Genomic DNA, 18,569 nt, shown 5'->3' on the forward strand with positions numbered 1-18,569 from the left:
ACAAAGATGTGTTTTTACTTGCCTGCAAAAGGCCAGCAGGGCCGGGGCCATCCTGCTCTCTCTTGGGAAGGAATTCCAGAGTCTAGGAGCAAGGACCGAAAAGCCCCTCTCCTGTGTTCCCACCAAATGCACCTGAGAGGGTGGAGGACTTCTCCAGGAGATCATAGTGTTGATAGATTCATAAAGAGAAATTGGGTCCTTCAAATAACCTGACTAAAGCCATATAGAGCTTTATAAACCAAAACCAACACTTTACATTGTGGACAGAAATGAGATGACAACCAATGGAGTTGTGCAACAGAGGAGTTGAGTGCCTCCTACAGCCAGCCTGTCTATAACCTGGCTGGCACTATTTGGACCAATTGAAGTTTTTGAACACTTTTAAAGGCATCCTCATGTAGAGAGAGCACATTACAGTAATCCAAACGGGGTGTAACTAAAGCATATGTGCACATGGTCAGATCTGACTTCTACAGTAGCAGACAGTTGGCATACTAGATATAACTGTGCAAGAAGCTCTCCTTGTCAGTGATGGAGCCTTGGCCTCCAGGCTCAGAGCTGAATCCAGGAACACCTGCAAGTTGTAGGCCTGCAGTTTCAGGGGGGGTTGTAATATCACCTAACACAGGGATTCAGCTTTCTACTAGATCTTTTGATTGACTAGGCATACCTTTGTCTTGTCTGGATTAAGCTTCAATTCATCTGTCATCATCCTTTGCATTACAGTTGCCAGACACTGCTTTAACAGAGGAACAGGTTCCTTAGAATTAGGTGGAAAGGAGTAGTAGAGCTGGGTGTTATCTGCATACTGGTAACACCTGACCCAAAACTCTGGATGACATTTCCCAGAAGTTTCATATTACATAGCACAGGGGACAAGAATGAACCCTCAGGAACCCACAGGCCAGTGGCCAAGGAGTTGAACAGGAGTCCCCCAGCACCCCTTTCTGAGACTGTCCCTTCAGGAAGGAATGGAGCTACTGAAAAACAATATATCCAGGCCCTATCTCAGAAAAGCGACTCAGAAGGATACCATGATCGATGGTATTGAAAGCTGCTGAAAGGTCCAGCAGAATCAGCAGGGACACACTTCCTCTGTCCACGTCCATGCAGAGTTCATCCACCAAGGTGACCATAACTCCAAACCAAAACCAGGTCTGAAACCTGACTGAAATGGATAAGATCTCTGAGACCAGCTGACAATCAGCATATTTTCTGTCATATAGTGTCTGATTCTGATTATGTCTGATTCTAACCCTCTTTAGCCAGTTCATATTTATGACAGGATTGCAATGGCAATCCTAGATTTTCCTCCACCCATCCATCACTTTTTTGCCCTCTGCTAATTATAAGTTTTCCAGGAATTATCTTTTTGAAGAAAATTTGTCTATTTCAAATAGAACCCATTTCTTATAGATACAGCTATTTAAAGCACTCACACAGTTTTAATTTTAAATACATCCACACATTTCAAATGCGTTTATGTATACTTGTAATTAACAAAAAAGCAAAACAGTTGACAGTAACGATTAAAATATAACATAAAAGTTAATCCATGACATTAATATCAGTCCATGATATCTTTCCATACAGATTCATGTAGAAATGAATATGATTCCACATTTTAAAAAAAATCAAATCAACATTTCATAAAAATATATCATAGCTTTGAGAATTTTTTATCACTATAATTTGTTGTACCAATTCTTTCATCAATACAAGGATTCACATAGTTTTCTACCCATAGTGGAACTGATGGGTGTAAGATCACTTTACAGTTGGAAATGGTTTATGGACTCAATGTGAGTGAATACAAATACAGTAGAGTCTCGCTTATGCAACGTAAACGGCTGGCAGAACGTTGGATAAGCGAATATGTTGGATAATAAGGAGAGATTAAGGAAAAGCCTATTAAACATTAAATTAGGTTATGATTTTACAAATTAAGCACCAAAACATCATGTTATACAACAAATTTTACAGAAAAAGTAGTTCAGTACACAGTAATGCTATGTAGTAATTACTGTATTTACAAATTTAGCACCAAAATATCAAGATATATTGAAAACATTGACTACAAAAATGTGTTGGATAATCCAGAACGTTGGATAAGCGAGTGTTGGATAAGTGAGACTCTACTGTATCAGAAAATCAAGAATAGGAAGCTTATATTAGAGAAAATTCCACCATAGCCTTTAAAAAGTCAAATAAATTTACAATTTGAATGTATTCAAAATCAGTCACTTTGGCTTCCATGATTCAGCTTTAAATAACATTACATTCAATTAAATCTCATTACCTTTAAAGTAATTTGCATGTATGGAAAGCAAAGTGGGAGCTTGTAACAGAGAGTTCAGTATGTTTTGAGGGTGAAGCAATGCTATATCCAACAATACTGTTCTCAGTGCAGTGTTATTGAAGTCTTTCTCTTTGGCACAAATTCAAATCAGTGCTTCTCTTTCCATGGATATTCAGTTAATTTGGTTTTACCATCTGTCTCCTAAGCTGTATCTCTGTTTTCATTATTCAGCCCTAGCTATAGTAATGATAGAAGGGGTGAGGGGAAAGACAGGGACAAGCATGCAGATCACAAACATACTGACATGAGTTCCCTGCACAGACAGCACTTTCTTAAATGCTGGGTTGAGGCAAAAGCAAATGTCTTTAGATTTCCAAGGTTAAAAGAGGAAGAAGAAAATAACTAATAGCATAGCATAGGAAAGTCTATGTAAAATGACATTTAAACCTTGTTCTCACTTCTCTAGGGAACCTTTAAGTTCCCCAGATATATAAAAAATAGCAAAGACACTGAATATTATTCTCTGAAAGATGGCTTACTAGTGATGACCCAGGATAACTTGTCATTCACAGTTCACAGTGGAACATAAAATCCACTTTGGGGTTGGATAGCTTCAAAGTAGCTATCCAAGGTGCTGAAGCTAGTTTTGGATCCCATCTACACTGAAATTTAAAGCTAGCTTCAAACTGTGATGACTCCCCCAAAACCACACAAAAGCAATCTTTTACTGTGCACCAGTGGTTTATGTGATCACCATCAGAGCCTCAAACTGTTTCTATGATTTCCTATGTAATAGGGTTGTGCAAAAAATCGTAAGAGGGTCACAAATCATGTTTCATTAAATCCATACATATGACACGATATATGACTCCCAGAGCTCACACCAAAATACCCACCTCTGAGTTTTTGTAAATAAGCTCCGCCCACTTCCCTCTCCGTCCTTGTGCCCACTCTCTCTCTCTCTCCCTCACTCACTCTCACTCTCACGTTTTAGAATCAAAATGGAGGTTGCACGAATTTTGTAAATACAAACAAAGCAAGTGTTTGGAGTCATGCACGCCCCTACTATGTAATAATATGTACAGCAAAACCACTTTCTTCAATACCAGTTCAAAACTGACTTTAATGGTTAGTGTAGATGGTCCTTTGAAGACAAGATTCAGCACGTTAAATCCTGGAATGGATAGGCCACCCCACTGTTATAGGAGCCATCACTTCCAGAATTGCTTCTAATGTAGCTTAATTGCAACATGGTCTAGGATAGTGGTTCTCAACCTGTGGGTCCCCAGGTGTTTTGGCCTACCACTCCCAGAAATCCTAGCCAGTTTACCAGCTGTTAGGATTTCTGGGAGTTGAAGGCCAAAACATCTGGGGACCCAAGGTTGAGCTATCTACAACCTAAACATTGCTCCCTACAAAATATGTTCCCATATATGTGGTCATAATTCAATCCTTACTTTTTCAAGTTGTAAAAACTGTCTTCAGACAGCCTCACAGACACTATAACCATGGACTGGCTTGACTTTTCCATTCTTCATTCCTGTGGACTACAGTACATTTTCCCAAGCACTTGCTATAAGGAAACAGGACACTGCAGAGCATGCCTAGGGAAGGGCCAATGATCAGAGAGATAACATCTCTTAGCCAATGAGGAAATAAAAACAATTAGTGGAAAGACTACCATCAATAAATCCAAAATCATGGTTTCCAGGTTGACATGTTTTTGCTAGATGTATTCAGAAATGTAGAAGACATTGTCCAAACTAGTCTTGTGTGTTTGCAAGTGAAAAAGAATGAGAAAGAAAGAGAGTAAAGAGATAATTAATTAAGATGTTATCCTGGCCAGGATAAGGACTGACTGATGTTATTATCACTATTGATACTATTCTTACTTGTGTGGTTGTTGATATATCTCAATCTTTCATGGAAAGCTGAGACCACATCAGGAATTGAGTACAATAACAAATAGCAGAGAGCAATAACTATTATTGTAATATCTTAAAAACTCCTACAAAGAAAATATAATCTTACAAGAGTTTTCCTACAAATGAACCCTTGTATTTTCTTTTTAATCACAGGTTCATATGAGCAATCTGTGCAGTTGGGCTAAGCTGTAAACTGGCATTAAATCAGCTAAAGTTGAATGAAGAAGGGGGCTTGCAGCAATCCATGTATCAGAAAGCAGTACCCTCTAGTGGAAACAGAAGGATAATCAAGGTTTAGCTTTAAACCATTCTCATTCCTTGTTTTCATTTAAGATTGAGAGCATTCCTTCAACTACCTTGCTGTGTGTTAAATGCCATCCTGTGTGTAGAAATAGGCCTCCAGAACGTAGAAACTGGTGTCTGGCTTCTCATATTCAACTCCTGGCTGATGCTACTCTTTTTTCCTGTAAATGTAGCTATTCCCCTTATCCTACAGAATGATTTTAAGTCAATGTGGATTCTGAAGATCTTCCACAAGCTCGAATAGTAGGGTCTCCTCTCCTAAAGTCTCATCCCATTGGGTTTCAAGACAGTTAAAACCACACTTAATATATTCTTAGAGGTTGAATACCAACATGATATTGGCCAAATTCTATTCTAATTCCACACATAACTTGTATGTACAAAGTAGCAAGTTGTATTTTGGCAATCCCAATTCATAAGCATCAGAGGGCTTTCAGACTGGAATGTCTCAGTTCTTACCCCTCCACTGTCCTGAAAAAAAGATTTTTCAAAATCCCCTTCTTTGACCACATGTGGCTTTCTATGGGGAGTCAAATCAGTGACTATTTTTCTTTATTACTTTTCTATCATGATAGGAGAAAAAGTTGTTTTGGGCCTATCTTAATTACATTGCCAAGATGTCCCAATTCTTTTTATGTTTCGTTCCTTCAAAAGGCATCAATTACTTGTAGCATGGCTTAATTTTGAGTTGTAGTATGGACAATTTAACCAGCCTGAGTCAAAGCTTTCTGCTTGCCCACACTTGAAAGTGTAGTCCTTTATTCCTCCTTTTGGCCATTCATATTCATTAATTTTGTTGATTAATTCTTCTTTTATAGTGTTGGTCATAGACCACAATAAAGATCGATTGATTGATATAAGGTGGGATATAAATATAATAATAACATTAATCTGTTAATAGAAAGGAACTCTTTCGGCATTAATGGTAATCAGTGACAACCTTTATCAAAGGCTTGTTTAGAGAAGCAATTCTAATTTTGAGAAGTAGCATGCAAAGCATGCCCCAATGTGCCCCAACGTTTTTAACCACCAATTCCCGTCATCCCTAAACAGCATAGCCAGTAGCAAAGGATTATTTGGAGCTGCAATCCAAAACCATACGGAGGTCATGTATCTATAAGGTGTCACAAATTAAGACGTTCTAAGGATTGAGATTTGCTTGATAAGATCCATCCATCTATTAAAGTCATCTTCATTTCCTACTGCATTGTATTTCTCCTAGCGTTATCATCTTTTTCCAATGCATCATGTTGTCTCACCATATGTCTAAAGTACAGTGGCCTCAGTTTAATCATTTTGTGAGAGTTTCTCTGTGACTCATTCATCACTCCTTTTTGGTGGTCTATAGTAGAATGATGGCAAATGTTACAGAATAATGTATTTCGGTTGGCTTCTGTTAAATGCGGTTAAGCAGTATGTTTTATCTATGCATTTATGCTTTAGTTTTCAATATATTGTTATTGCTGGGATGAGTCAGACTTGATATTTAAATATACAAATGCAAGGTGCAGTAATTACAATATGGTAACTATAATCCTTTGCAAGTATAACACTAGGTATGCAAATGTGTAGATGTTTCATAAAAGAAAAGGTTGAAAATAATATGTTTCCTACATTAAATGTGTTTGTGTATTAATACAATATGATTATGTACCTGCAGCACAAGTACCCATGGTTTCATCTAGCCGTATCTAACAAACTATGTTCTCCCTAGGAATGTTCTAGGTCTATTGACAGTTACCACCGAATCACCCTTGAGGGTGTAGCAAATTCCTAGACAAGATAACTCTCTAGAATTTCAGGGGAAAGTTGTTCATTTTAACAAGATTTGCTAGTATCCGTGGTCTCCTGTTCCAATGTAAGCTCAGAAATGTATCTCCCACAGATACTGGGGGCTGTACTGTAACTTTATCTTCAATGAAAAAGTTATACTAAAACTATACTGTGTTCCATAGTTCATAGCTTATGGCTTTTCTACAACTACATACATTCTCCATCATGTCAGAAAATCTGGATTCATTAATAGTAAGCCACAAGTTAAAGATGAGCTTTGCTCACCTCGCTTGTGTCACTTCTTACATTATGCAAACACGCACTTGGTCCTATAAATTGAGCATTTCAAGCCAAGAGATATGCAGCAATAAGTATATCTGGCTTAATAACAGAAGACAATATCTTTCAACACTATTCAATTCTGATGGCAAATGGATTATATGCATTATTTCATGTTGGAATGCAAAAAATTTCAAAAGAATCAACACAACTAATAAGTAGGCCTTTTGACTTGGGAGCATCTACACTGCAATTAACATAGGTTTGTATCACTTTAATTGCCATGGCTTAATACTATGGAATCCCAGGATTTGTAGTTTGGTGCTCTTGCAAAACTATTGTAGTGGCCGAGCACTAAAATGCCTTGGCTTTCCTGGTTTTCATGTAGTATCTTGTGGAATAGATGGATGCTAGTATCTGTCTGACATTCCTTTTTTCCTCCTGTGCATTTGACTCCCCTTATCCTGTAGGATGATTTTAGGTCAGTGTGAATGCTAAACATCTTCCAGAATCCACAACAAGAGCATCCCCCCCCCTCCCTCTCTCTCCCCCCCCCCCCCGGTATGTCATCCCATTTGGTATGATCCTTTTGACTCTTCAGAATCACTTAGTGGTTTTCGTTACTATTGACCATTATAGTATTTGGTGTTGTGTTTATATCCCATCTTCCTCCTGGAAAGGCACACAAGGCAGCTTACAGCAAAACCTGATTACTGAAAAGATATAATAAAATTAAACAAGCTATCCTATTAAAACTCTACTAATTTAAAAAACTGCAAATTTGCACAAAAAGTATACTAATGAACACAAAAATGTAGCAAACCACCCAAAAAATATCCTCCTACGTTGCCAGTTAATATATACCAGTGAAATGAGAAGAGAGAAGGGCCAACCTAGGCTGCTATTGAAGGAAGAATTACACAGCCTCGGAACAGCTCCCGAGGAAATCCTTTCCTATGTTCTCAACAGACAGGTCTGTGATTGTGGTGGGGGCAATAAGAAACCCTCCTCAAAGGATCCCAATATTATTATGATGACAATAATGTTTCTCTGCGGCTTTAGGAAGATTACAACATCATTAAAACAAGAGATAAATACTATTAAAAGTCATACAACAAGATACACAGTAAAAATATAAGTTAAAATCCACTGATAAATTGACCAGGTAGGTTCATAGAGAGAGACACAAAATTATTTGGATAATCTGGGAAGTATGTTGACAACTGATTAGCCAGTGTGAACAGAATGTTAAATTAGATCAGTGGTTTCCAACCTTTGGGCCTCCAGGTGTTTTGGACTTCAGGTCCCACAGTTCCTAACAGCTGGTAAGCTGTGTTGTTGAAGTCGGTAAACTGGCTGGGATTTCTGGGAGTTGAAGTCCAAAACACCAGGAGGCCCAAAGGTTGGGAACCACTGGATTAGATAGATCATTCATTCATTCATTTGAATTTCTCCCAAGATGGGTCTGTTCTAACCGGAGCCGGTCCAACAATGAGGTGAATTAAGCGGTTGCTTGGGGCGCAAAACATACGGGGGCACAGTCAAGACTGCTTTTTCTGTTGATTTGTTGTAAAACATGATGTTTTGGTGCTTAATTTGTAAAATCTTAATCTGATGTTTAATAGGCCTTTCCTTAATCCCTCATTATTATCCAACATTTTCGCTTATCCAACGCTTTTATTTTTCAGTGATTGTTTTTTGGGGAGGACGCCAAAATTCTGTTCGCCTACACTTGAAAAATACCTAGGGCCGGCTTTGGTTCTAACTTGGCTCTTATGTTCTTATGCTTCCCACGGATAAAACTGACAATCAAATGTCCCCATTCCTCATAAGAATAAGACAGAAGTGGGGAGAATTGTGGACAGGTTGGATATGATGGAATCGTGTTATCCTTAAAGTAGTGGTTCTCAACCTGTGGGTCCCCAGGTATTTTGGCTTACAACTCCCAGAAATCCCAGCTAGTTTACCAGCTTTTAGGATTTCTGGGAGCTGAAGGCCAAAACATCTGGGGACCCACAGGTTGAGAACCACTGCCTTAAAGGGTCACCTTGAAGCTCAGGGATGGCTCTTGACCTGACATTGTTCCTAGAATCTCAAATACCACCATGACCTGCAATGACCTTTTCTAGCTTTGGCTGACAAACCATTATATCAATTGCTGGGCATGATCCTGTAAAGGATTGTTATCTTGCCACGGTGCTGGCGCTTGAGTGCCTCAATGATGCCATGAGAGAAACCGTGAAGGGACACCCAAAACAGGAAGGTCATGGCAGAGAGGTCAGACTAAATATGATCCCTGGGGAAGATAATGGCAAACCACCCCAATATTGCCATGAAAACTAAATGGATCAGTACTATCCATACATGTTCAATGTTAATATAAAGGTAGAATTATAAATAAATATGGGGGGCAATACAGCATACTGCTTTGAAAAACTCAACTGAAAGATGTAAGAAAACCGCTTACACAAAACCAATCCACATCCATATATGGCAGGTGTGTTTTAACAATATGCCTACTAAGAAACAAATACCATTAAATTTAGGAAATCAGGCTCTTACTCTCAGGTAAGTAGTTACAGGGCTACAACCTAATTAAATTAAAAACATTGACATAGCTACACATATTTAACCTTTGTTCAATATATGTGACTTTGTCAGTGTTTTTAATTAGTCTATCATTCTAACAAATGTGTGACACAAATGCTACAAGTGTATTGTTTTCTTTCTAGTATGGCATCTCCAAAGGGGAAGAAAAATTGAATCTTTTTTAAAGGCATCCTTCAGTTTGGGAACAAAATCTTCCAATGTATTAGTAGCAGTATAAATGGAGGAAAGAATATATAGAGGCATACACAAAGTAGTACTGCAGGATTTCCCCAATCCCAATATGGCTTCATGTATCACAAAAATCTGACCAAACTATTCATACTCTAGCTAATTTCTAGGGCTTAATCTCAGTTAAGGAACTAAGTTGACCAAACAATTTCTTCCAGGGGCTGGAACAGATGCATCATCACCCCTAGAGTGCTTTTCCTTCTCTCTTGAGGAATTATAACCAGCTTCATCACATCTGTTACAAGAATTGACTAACCCTGCCAAGAAACATTATGCTATGTTCATTCAAAACTTCTAGTGGACTTCAGTGCCCATAATTTGGCTGTGCTAGCTAAAGTGAATGAGAATTGCTGCCCAAAAATATCTGTAGCTCCATACATTTTTCACCTCTGATTATTCTACAAGCTGCTTTCATTAGATTTGGGATTTTTTACCCCATTCCAAACCACTGACTACATATAGCACCATGAAATTGTGATGAAAAGTAACAGAAATAATGAAGAAGGCAGGGGAAATTCAACATGGAGCTCCATATCATAAGTATGGTCTATGGTTTTAAACTAGGGGAAGGATCTTACCTTACCATAAAAAGGTTCGATGGGGACCTACTTACTGAGATCACAGGCTGCAAGGGATTAGGGAACATTTTCAGGCACACTGGAATGATGGAAAGGATTTATCTCAGTGAATATAAGATTCACTGAGATAAATCGGAGTTCTAGAAATTAAAATATCAATAAGCACAAAGCTGCTTGGGGCTGACTGTGGCAAACCTTTTTGCAAGTCAATATAAATATAAGAGAAGCAAATTATGAAGGCATGAAGGAGACATTTTTGCCAAAGGTGGCATGTCAACTTTAGAGTGCATTTCCAAGTGATATTTGGCCATTATTAACATTGTATTTTGTTTGGTGCAATTATTATTATTATTATTAATTCATTTTTATCCTGCTTTTCTCCCATGGGCATACAAGGTTTAAAAAACACAAATACATATATACAAATACATAAAATACATATTCAACTAAAACATCATAGATGCAAGGAGAACACATGACAACAGTTTTAACTCTCAATGAGTTATTATCCTACCTCATCCATAGTTATTTAATAGATTTGATATCTGATGGTATTTTATGGTGGTACACATTTTTATGTAAGTTGGCCAATACAAGGTTTACAAAAATACCTTCACTTATCCAACATTCTGTATTATCTAACGCAGTCTGCCTTTTAGTAGTCAATGTTTTTGTAGTCAATGTTTTGGTGCTAAAGTTGTAAATAGAGTAAGTACTACATAACGTTACCGTGTATTTAACTGCTTTTTTCTGTCGATTTGTTATTAAACATTATGTTTTGGTGCTTTATTTGTAAAATCATAATGTACAGTAATTTGATGTTTAATAGGCTTTTCCTTAATCCCTCCTTATTATCCAACATTTTCGCTTATCCAACGTTCTGCCGGCCCATTTATGTTGGATAAGTGAGACTCTACTGTAGTTCTATGCATTATGGTATATATGTGCTTGATTCCAATTAGATCTGTTCATTTTGTGGGGACAAATGTATATATATATAGTAATTCATAACAGAAATAGTTTGCTCCCAGATGTTTTGGACTTCAAAGCCCACCATCCCTTACAGCTGGCCATGAAGAATAGGCTAGATGGGAACTGAGGCCTGAAAGATCTGAAGAGACAAAAATTATCCTATGCTAAGCAGTATAGTATTGGCAAGAGGAGCATGGCTTTCAACTTTTCTTTTAGTCCACAGCGATGATCTCAACATTTTCTGCTCTTGTAGTGATGGATTTCATTGTTTACTATGAATCTTTTTGACCTGTCTTTCCCTTTAGAAACAAATTCTCAGGGCTGCTTGCAAACTCTTTTTTAAAAAATCAAGACACATCTTAAGTCAGCAACTCAAAATGTATTAGAAAATAATTGACCACCAAGAAGCAAAAGACCTATAAAAATAAAGGCTTGGTTACAATATAAATTGGCCACCAATAAAATGAGGGAAAGGGGGTGAGTCAGCCAAGAGCTGCTCTATGCTTAACTACAGATGATCAATTATTGATTTTTTTGCCTGCAGGACAAAAGAGGCCTGCTTAGGCTGTTCTGAAAGTGAATGTGTATGACTGAGCAACATTTACTTAGGACAATTGGATGGTCAGAGCCAGAATACACCGGGGTACTGACATCAGCGTATGAATGAGACACTTCTATATGCATCCAATCCGTGAACCGCTCATTCACCCCATCCTTTGCAGTAATTATCTGATAGGGAAACTGTAACCTTCCTCCTCACAGTGTCATTGCTTCATCACATAATCATGAGGCAGGGGTCAGGTTCCCAAGAACGGCATTATCGCAGCTCTTGTTAGAAGGATAAATGTCAGTGAGGAGAAATAGGATGACAACAAAATGTTAATTTCTTCAGCAATACTGTACAAAACCCATCCCATTTATAATGTTCTTCTGAAATATTCTTCTTGCTCTCAGTAATAATATTCCCCATATCCTGCTTTACTCCCAAATCTAGCTCTAGTCATGGTTTTGATTCTTTGGCCACCTGGTGTGAGCCATATAGGTTGGGCAAGGGACACAACTCTGCTCATATGGCCTTGGTGGGAGACAGCCTGTCTTAGCTGGACTTGCAGTGGTCGAAAGGGCAAATTAGATTCCTGCCTTCTCCACCTCAGTAATTTATCGGTATAAAATTGAGTTCTACCACCATGAGCTCAAGAGAATCCATTATCGAGAGTTGGCAAACGAAAAGAGATGCACCTCTGAGAGTATGCAAAGTGCTCCACTCCTTAAAGGAGTGGAGATAACTTGCCCTACAATCTCAAAATAAATGAGTAAGATCTCTAGGACGAGGCTCTCAGAGGAATCCACAAAGACCTAGATTTCTTTTTGGGTCCTTTCACACTACATAGTTCAAGCACCATGATTTTGCTTAAACTGCTATGGCAACATCCTATGGAATCCTGGGGCTTGTAGTTTGATGAAAGCACTAGAGGAGCTCTTTGGCACACAACTGCCAAGGCTACTTCCAAAACTGCAAATTCCAGCATTCTGCAAGGTGTTGCCATAATAGCCAAACTAGAACCATGGCATGATCACTGTGTAGTGTGAAAACACCCTTTCTTAATTTAAAAACAAAGCATAGCTCAAAAAAACAAAACAAAAACAATTCCCTCTCTTCAGGCTTTTCATGTTTTTTTTATGTTGAAGGCCATTGGGTGGCCAGTGAAATTGTCATCTCCCATGATGGTGAAAGAAAGAACATTGGGTTGCTGTGAGTTTTCCTGGCTGTGAGCATTCTTTCCTGATGTTTTGCCCACATCTATGGCAGGCATCCTCAGAGGTTGTGAGGTTTGTTGGAAACTAAGCAAGTGAGGTTTAAATATCTGTGGAAGGTCCAGGGAGGGAGAAAGAACTCTTGTCTGTTGGAGGCAAGTGTGAATGTTGCAATTAATCACCTTGATTAGCACTGAAAAGCCTTGCAGTTTCAAAGCTTGGCTGATTCCTGCCTGGGGGAATCCTTTGTTGGGAGATGTTAACTGGCCCTGTTTTTTATGTCTGGAATTCCCCTGTTTTCAGAGCGTTGTTCTTTATTTACTGTCCTGCCCTGGACCTTACACAGATATATAAACCTCACTTGCTTAGTTTCTAACAAACTCACAACCTCTGAGAATGCCTGCCATAGATGTAGGCAAAACGTCAGGAGAGAATGCTCTTGGAATATGGCCATACAGCTTGAAAAATTCACAGCAACCCAGTGATTCTGGCCATGAAAGCCTTCGACAGCATATAGAAAGAACATCATTGGTACCCCTTCAGCACTTGCTTGTCGTGAGTGGTCCTCTTAACTTTACAGAGTTCCCTCCTATGGACCTCAAGGGGAAAGAGGGGCCTAGTATTAACCTTCAGCATGTGTGCCTAACACAAAGAAATGAATCTACTTCATCTGAGCTGAACTCTCTCTTTGAGAAGCAACCCAACTGTCCTGCAAAGGTGTTGCCCATTTTCTCAGGCAGAGCCCCCCAAAAGCCGACCCAGCCCTGCTGCCTGGGGAAGGGCAGGCGCTGCTGCAGATCCCTACGTGTCTCCCCGTCCTTCCTTTCTTCCCTCCTTCCTTCTTTCCTTCCTCCGCCTTCAAAGTGTTCTATTTCAAAACGTTGCAGCAGATTACACCATTTAAACCTGAATCTGTCAAGAGGATAGCAGCTATTCCAGGGTCCCGGTAATCCTCTCTCGGTCTGATCCCATCATCTCTAAATCATTGACCATCACTGCTGCATGCAGTCGCCATACAAAGGGAAACATCCAACTGTACAGTACACTCTCACACATGCACATATATTCCTCTTATCCATCAGGAACAAAGCCTCGAGAAGGCAGTTGAATAAGCCGGGAGGGGGAGAAATGGGGACCTCTCAGGAGCCTTGTTTGAAAAAGCCGGCACCTTGCAAGGCTGGCACTGCAGTGCTGCTCTCCATCCCTCCAAAGCGGTGGGCCCAGCAAGATGCCGGCCTCCTTCCAAACCCTGCCAAGCCTTCCCTTTCGCCTTGGCGCGCCCTGCTTTTCGAGTCTTATCCTTCCTCAAAGGGTCAAGGAAAGGAAAGGAAAGGGAGGCAGAAGGTGGGATGGCGCGGAGGCGAAATGGCAAGGCGGGGGAAGGGAGGAGGAGAGGGCCGGCTTGCTTGCCTGTCTTTTGAGGTCGTTGGGGAAACAAAAGCGGATAGGGAATCAGAACAATGATGATAGTATTTCAAGCACCGAAAACCCAGACCAGAGTGCGGGAAAGGAGAAGAGGCGGTGGGCGACTTACCCAGGAGGAGCCAGATGGAGCCACCAGACACCAGGAACAAGGTGAGCATGCCTGCCGGGGCCGGCTGCAGCATGGGCCGCCTGGAGGAAGGAGGGAGGGAGGGAGGGAGAGAGGGAGGGAGGACGGGAGGGAGGGGGCGGCTCGGGGGGGGGGGCGCCTGCCGCAAGACTCACTGCAGTGGAGGGAAGGGAGGACGGAAGGAGGGAGGGAGGGAGCGGGGCACACGGGCTCCCTCGCCCTCCTCCGAGCCGGAGATGCACCGGCAGCACCCGCAGCAGCCTTAGCGGTAGCAAAGGAGGCTATTTTTAGCCTTCTGCCTCTTCCTCCTCCTCCTCCTCCCTTGGCCTCCGCACCGGGCTGGCAGGAAAGGCCCGCGCTCACCGCTATCTCAGGCGCGCACGCAGCCCAGCCAGAGAGAGAGAGACAGAGAGGCTTCAGGAGGAGGCACCCGCACTGCAGAGCCGTAGCCTTTGAGCACCACCTTCACTCCTGGGATGTTTAGTTCTCTGAGATGTTTAGCCCCCCTCGGGTGCATCCGCACTGGAAGGAATGTAGTTGGGCACCACGACATGATATTTTGGGTGTGTATTTTTGTGGCTGCATCTATAATGTACAAGGAATACAACTTGGCGGGACTGGCGCCATGCGATGGGATCCTGGGATGAGTCGCTTTTGTGAGATATTTAGTCTCCTATGGGTGCATCTACACTAGAGTCAACGCAGTTTGACGTCAGATTGACTGCTATGCTGTGGGATTCTGGGATATGTAGTTTTGTATATTTAGTCTCCTATGGATGCAGCTTGCCATCACATTAACTGCCATGGCTCCATGCTGCAGGATTCTGACATGGGTGGCTTTGTAAACTATTCATCACACTGGAGTTTGGATCCACTTTAAATCCACTTTAGGGAGGAGCCTTTAAACAGCTCGGCTAGACAGTTCCTGGCCCCTCACCAAACTATAAACCCCAGAATTCTGCAGGAGACAGAAACCAGATTTAAAGTGGATAAATGCTCAAGTGTGATGAGGATTTGCATCTTGTAAGGGTGTATGCACAATGTAGAGCAGTGGTTCCCAACCTGTGGTCCGTGAACCACCAGTCTGCGGCCTCCATTACTACTATGGGTAATAACACAGCCCAACTAAAAATATATATTTCTTGGTGTCTTTGTTTTTAGGCCTGTTCCTGGGGTTATTTGGGGTGCCGATTCAGAAAATTGCAGTGGATAGATCACATCAGCTCTAGATTATTAAATATGGTCTAGATTATTAAATATTAAATATGGTTTTCTGTGGGCGAGCACATAGCAACTACTGGATGGCATATGTTCTGTATCAGAACCTAGAGCTGATGTGGTCTATCCAATGCAATTTTCTGAACCAGTACTCCAAATAACCAAACCGAATCTAAAGTTGACCAAAAACTGATTGGTAACCCTTTTGGTACTAATGTTGGAGAGTGGTCCCTGATCAAAGTGGTCCTTGGTCAAACTGTTCCCTGGTCAAAAAAAGGTTGGGAACCACTGGTGTAGAGACCATATACCGAGTGGAGTTTGCCATGGCTCAGTGCTAATGGCCCCTGGGTGTTGAAGATGCCATAGCTCTCTTGGGCACAGAAAGTAAAATGTCTTGTGAAGCCACAACCCCTATGATAACCTTCAGCCATGGCAGTTAAATGGGTATCAAACTGAATCAATTATACAGTGTGGTTGCACCCTCTGTCAGAGAGCTCTGGTGCCACAAACAAATAACAAGTTCCAGGATCCCAAAAGGATGGAACTATGGCAGTTAGTGGTGTCAAAGTGCAACAATCCCACACACTGTGGATGGTCTCAGAGTCTCTCTTCCTGGCCGAACTTTGCCTCCATTCCTGGGCTAAACCCAGATCCCTCCAGTCTGGTCTACTATTTTATGCATCAGTGCCTAAGGGATGGCAGTCCCCTAAAGGCAGGTCGGAGCTTGCCTCAACTATTCTAGGAAAGGTTATTGGAGCAGGACAGCCCTTCATTATCTTCAAACTCTGGAACAGTCACTGCACTAGACGTACTGGTTGGGTGGGAAATATAGTCCACAAAGGAGCTTTCCTGAGCTCTGCTTCATGATCGCAATGTGAAGGATTTAATCTATTGTTCACATACAATATCATCATCATCATCATCATCATCATTCTCCCATTGAGCCCCTTCACCAAAGAAGCCTCACCCTGGTATATCTAATTCAATGGTGGGATCAACCTGAGCAATGCCATAAGCCAGGAGGACAGCCATTGAGCCCTCTTTGTCTTAGGCCCCTCTCAAGGGCCAGCGCTCAGGGAATCTACACAGAGGCTGGTTTCTGCAAGTGTCCTGGGGCAGGAGAGCCCTTCACTATCCTCATACTCTGGTAAGTCACTGCACTGAGATCATTGAGAGAGAAAAAGAATCCAGATTACTACGCCTTGGGGAACATTTGGATGAAATAAGGTTGGGTTCTTCATTATTAATTTTCAGCAACACTGGAGCAATTTCTCTGCAGAGATCTCTCTAAAGGTTTAATTGCCTACCGTGAAGGTTGCAGAGAAAGGGCATAATGAAACATACTAGGAACTGATAACCAATATCACACAAAGGAGATAGTATTTTTGATTGTTTTAACTGATTTTAAATTGTCTTTTAAATGGTAAGTGGTTTAATGTACTCTTAATCTTTTTCAAATTATTGAGGGTTCTTAGTTATTCTAAATTAATTGTATTGTACACCCCCGAGATGCTCAGACTTTCGGTGAGACATAAATGTTCAAATAAAGAAATAAGTAAGATAAGTTACCTGTCACTGCAAGCCTGTAGACATGACTAAATAAGGGGTCTGCAGTGTGCAAGGTTGCTGCTGCAAAATCTGTCCATGTGATAGTGGGATGGTTCTCTCTTTTATGGTCTTCCCATACGTTCAGACTTGTAAAATCCTCATTCCATGAACATTCCCAAATGAAGGCATGGCTTCATACCCTGCAACAATTATTGGTTTTAATGTTGTGGGTCACTTTAAGTCTCAGTTAAGAGAGGACAGTGGCATATAAATAACAACAATGGAGACCTATCTGGCCAAACAAGATTAGAATGTGGTCAAGATGGCAAACATTATTAGTAAGGAAGAACGGATAAACTAGGTGAAGCTGCAATTACGGACTGATTTACGGCTATAGCACGAGGATTTTGGAGGAATGGATTTTAATCATATGTTTTATTTTTTTATATTGTTTTAATTGTTTTATTGGATTTTCATTGCTGTTTTAATTATGTGTAGGCATTGAATTGTTGTCAATTTGTACGCCGCCCTGACTCCCTTCGGGTGAGAAGGGCGGGATATAAATGTTGTAAATAAATAAATAAATAGTAGTTTGTTTTTGCCAGAGTCTACTGGGAAAGGCAAGATTCTGCCTATTTTCCCACAGTTAATTGGGTACAAATTATTTTTTCACTCTGAACTCAATCTGTAGAAATAGAAGTAAACTAAGCAAAAATAGGGTAGGTGGGAGATGAGGGGGTAACTACGACAATTTAAAATCAGCTGGAAAAGCTGGATTTCAGAAGATATTTCAAATATGCACGGTCCCAGTCAACTTGGAACATTTGGAGGGTATGTGTCTTGCTTGTCATTCAGCATGTGGCATGTCCCGCCAGGGGAAACCCAGATTCAACATCTCTACCCATCTGTAAAGTTCACTGGGTGGTTGCCCTTGGATTAGTCACCAACTCTTAATCCAACAACCTCACAAAATCATTGTAAATATCGGGGTTGTTGTATGTCTTTCGGGCTGTGTGGCCATGTTCCAGAAGCATTCTCTCCTGACGTTTCGCCCACATCTATGGCAGGCATAACAGAGGGTTTCCAGACATGAATCAACCAAGGGCAGTTAACGACTCTAAACAAAGGATGCCCCAGAGGCAGGAAGAAGACAGCAGATAAGCTTTTCAATGCTAATTTAAGTGATTAACTACACATTCACACTGACCTCTCTCACCCTAGACTTTCCACAGATATATATTAACCTCTTTGCTTAGTTTTCTCCATACCTCACAACCTCTGAGGATGCCTGCCATAGATGTGGGCGAAACGTCAGGAGAGAATGCTTCTGGAACATGGCCACACAGCCCGAAAGACATACAACAACCCTGTGATCCCGGCCATGAAAGCCTTCGACAACACATTGTAAATATCTCTTTTATTGTGTTGTTGAAGGCTTTCATGGCTGGAATCACTGGGTTGCTGTGATTTTTCTGGGTTGTATGGCCATGTTCTGGAAGTATTCTCGCCTGACGTTTCACCCATATCTA

At 40.8% G+C, this 18,569-nt stretch overlaps 1 protein-coding gene across 2 annotated transcripts in view; it reads right to left on the bottom strand.

Moving 5' to 3' along the window:
- Window positions 1-14,397, bottom strand: part of acsl6 (acyl-CoA synthetase long chain family member 6) — a 108,346-nt gene extending 93,949 nt beyond the window's left edge. For both annotated transcript variants that reach the window (XM_008104739.3, XM_008104740.3), the window contains exon 1: window positions 14,257-14,397. In XM_008104739.3, the coding sequence (XP_008102946.1) occupies window positions 14,257-14,329 (73 nt within the window). In that variant the 5' untranslated portion in view covers window positions 14,330-14,397. The remainder of the gene's footprint in view (window positions 1-14,256) is intronic.
- Between the last annotated feature and the right edge of the window lie 4,172 nt (window positions 14,398-18,569).

Source organism: Anolis carolinensis, chromosome 2 (genome assembly GCF_035594765.1).
Source record: "Anolis carolinensis isolate JA03-04 chromosome 2, rAnoCar3.1.pri, whole genome shotgun sequence".
Taxonomy (NCBI): Eukaryota; Metazoa; Chordata; class Lepidosauria; order Squamata; family Dactyloidae; genus Anolis; species Anolis carolinensis.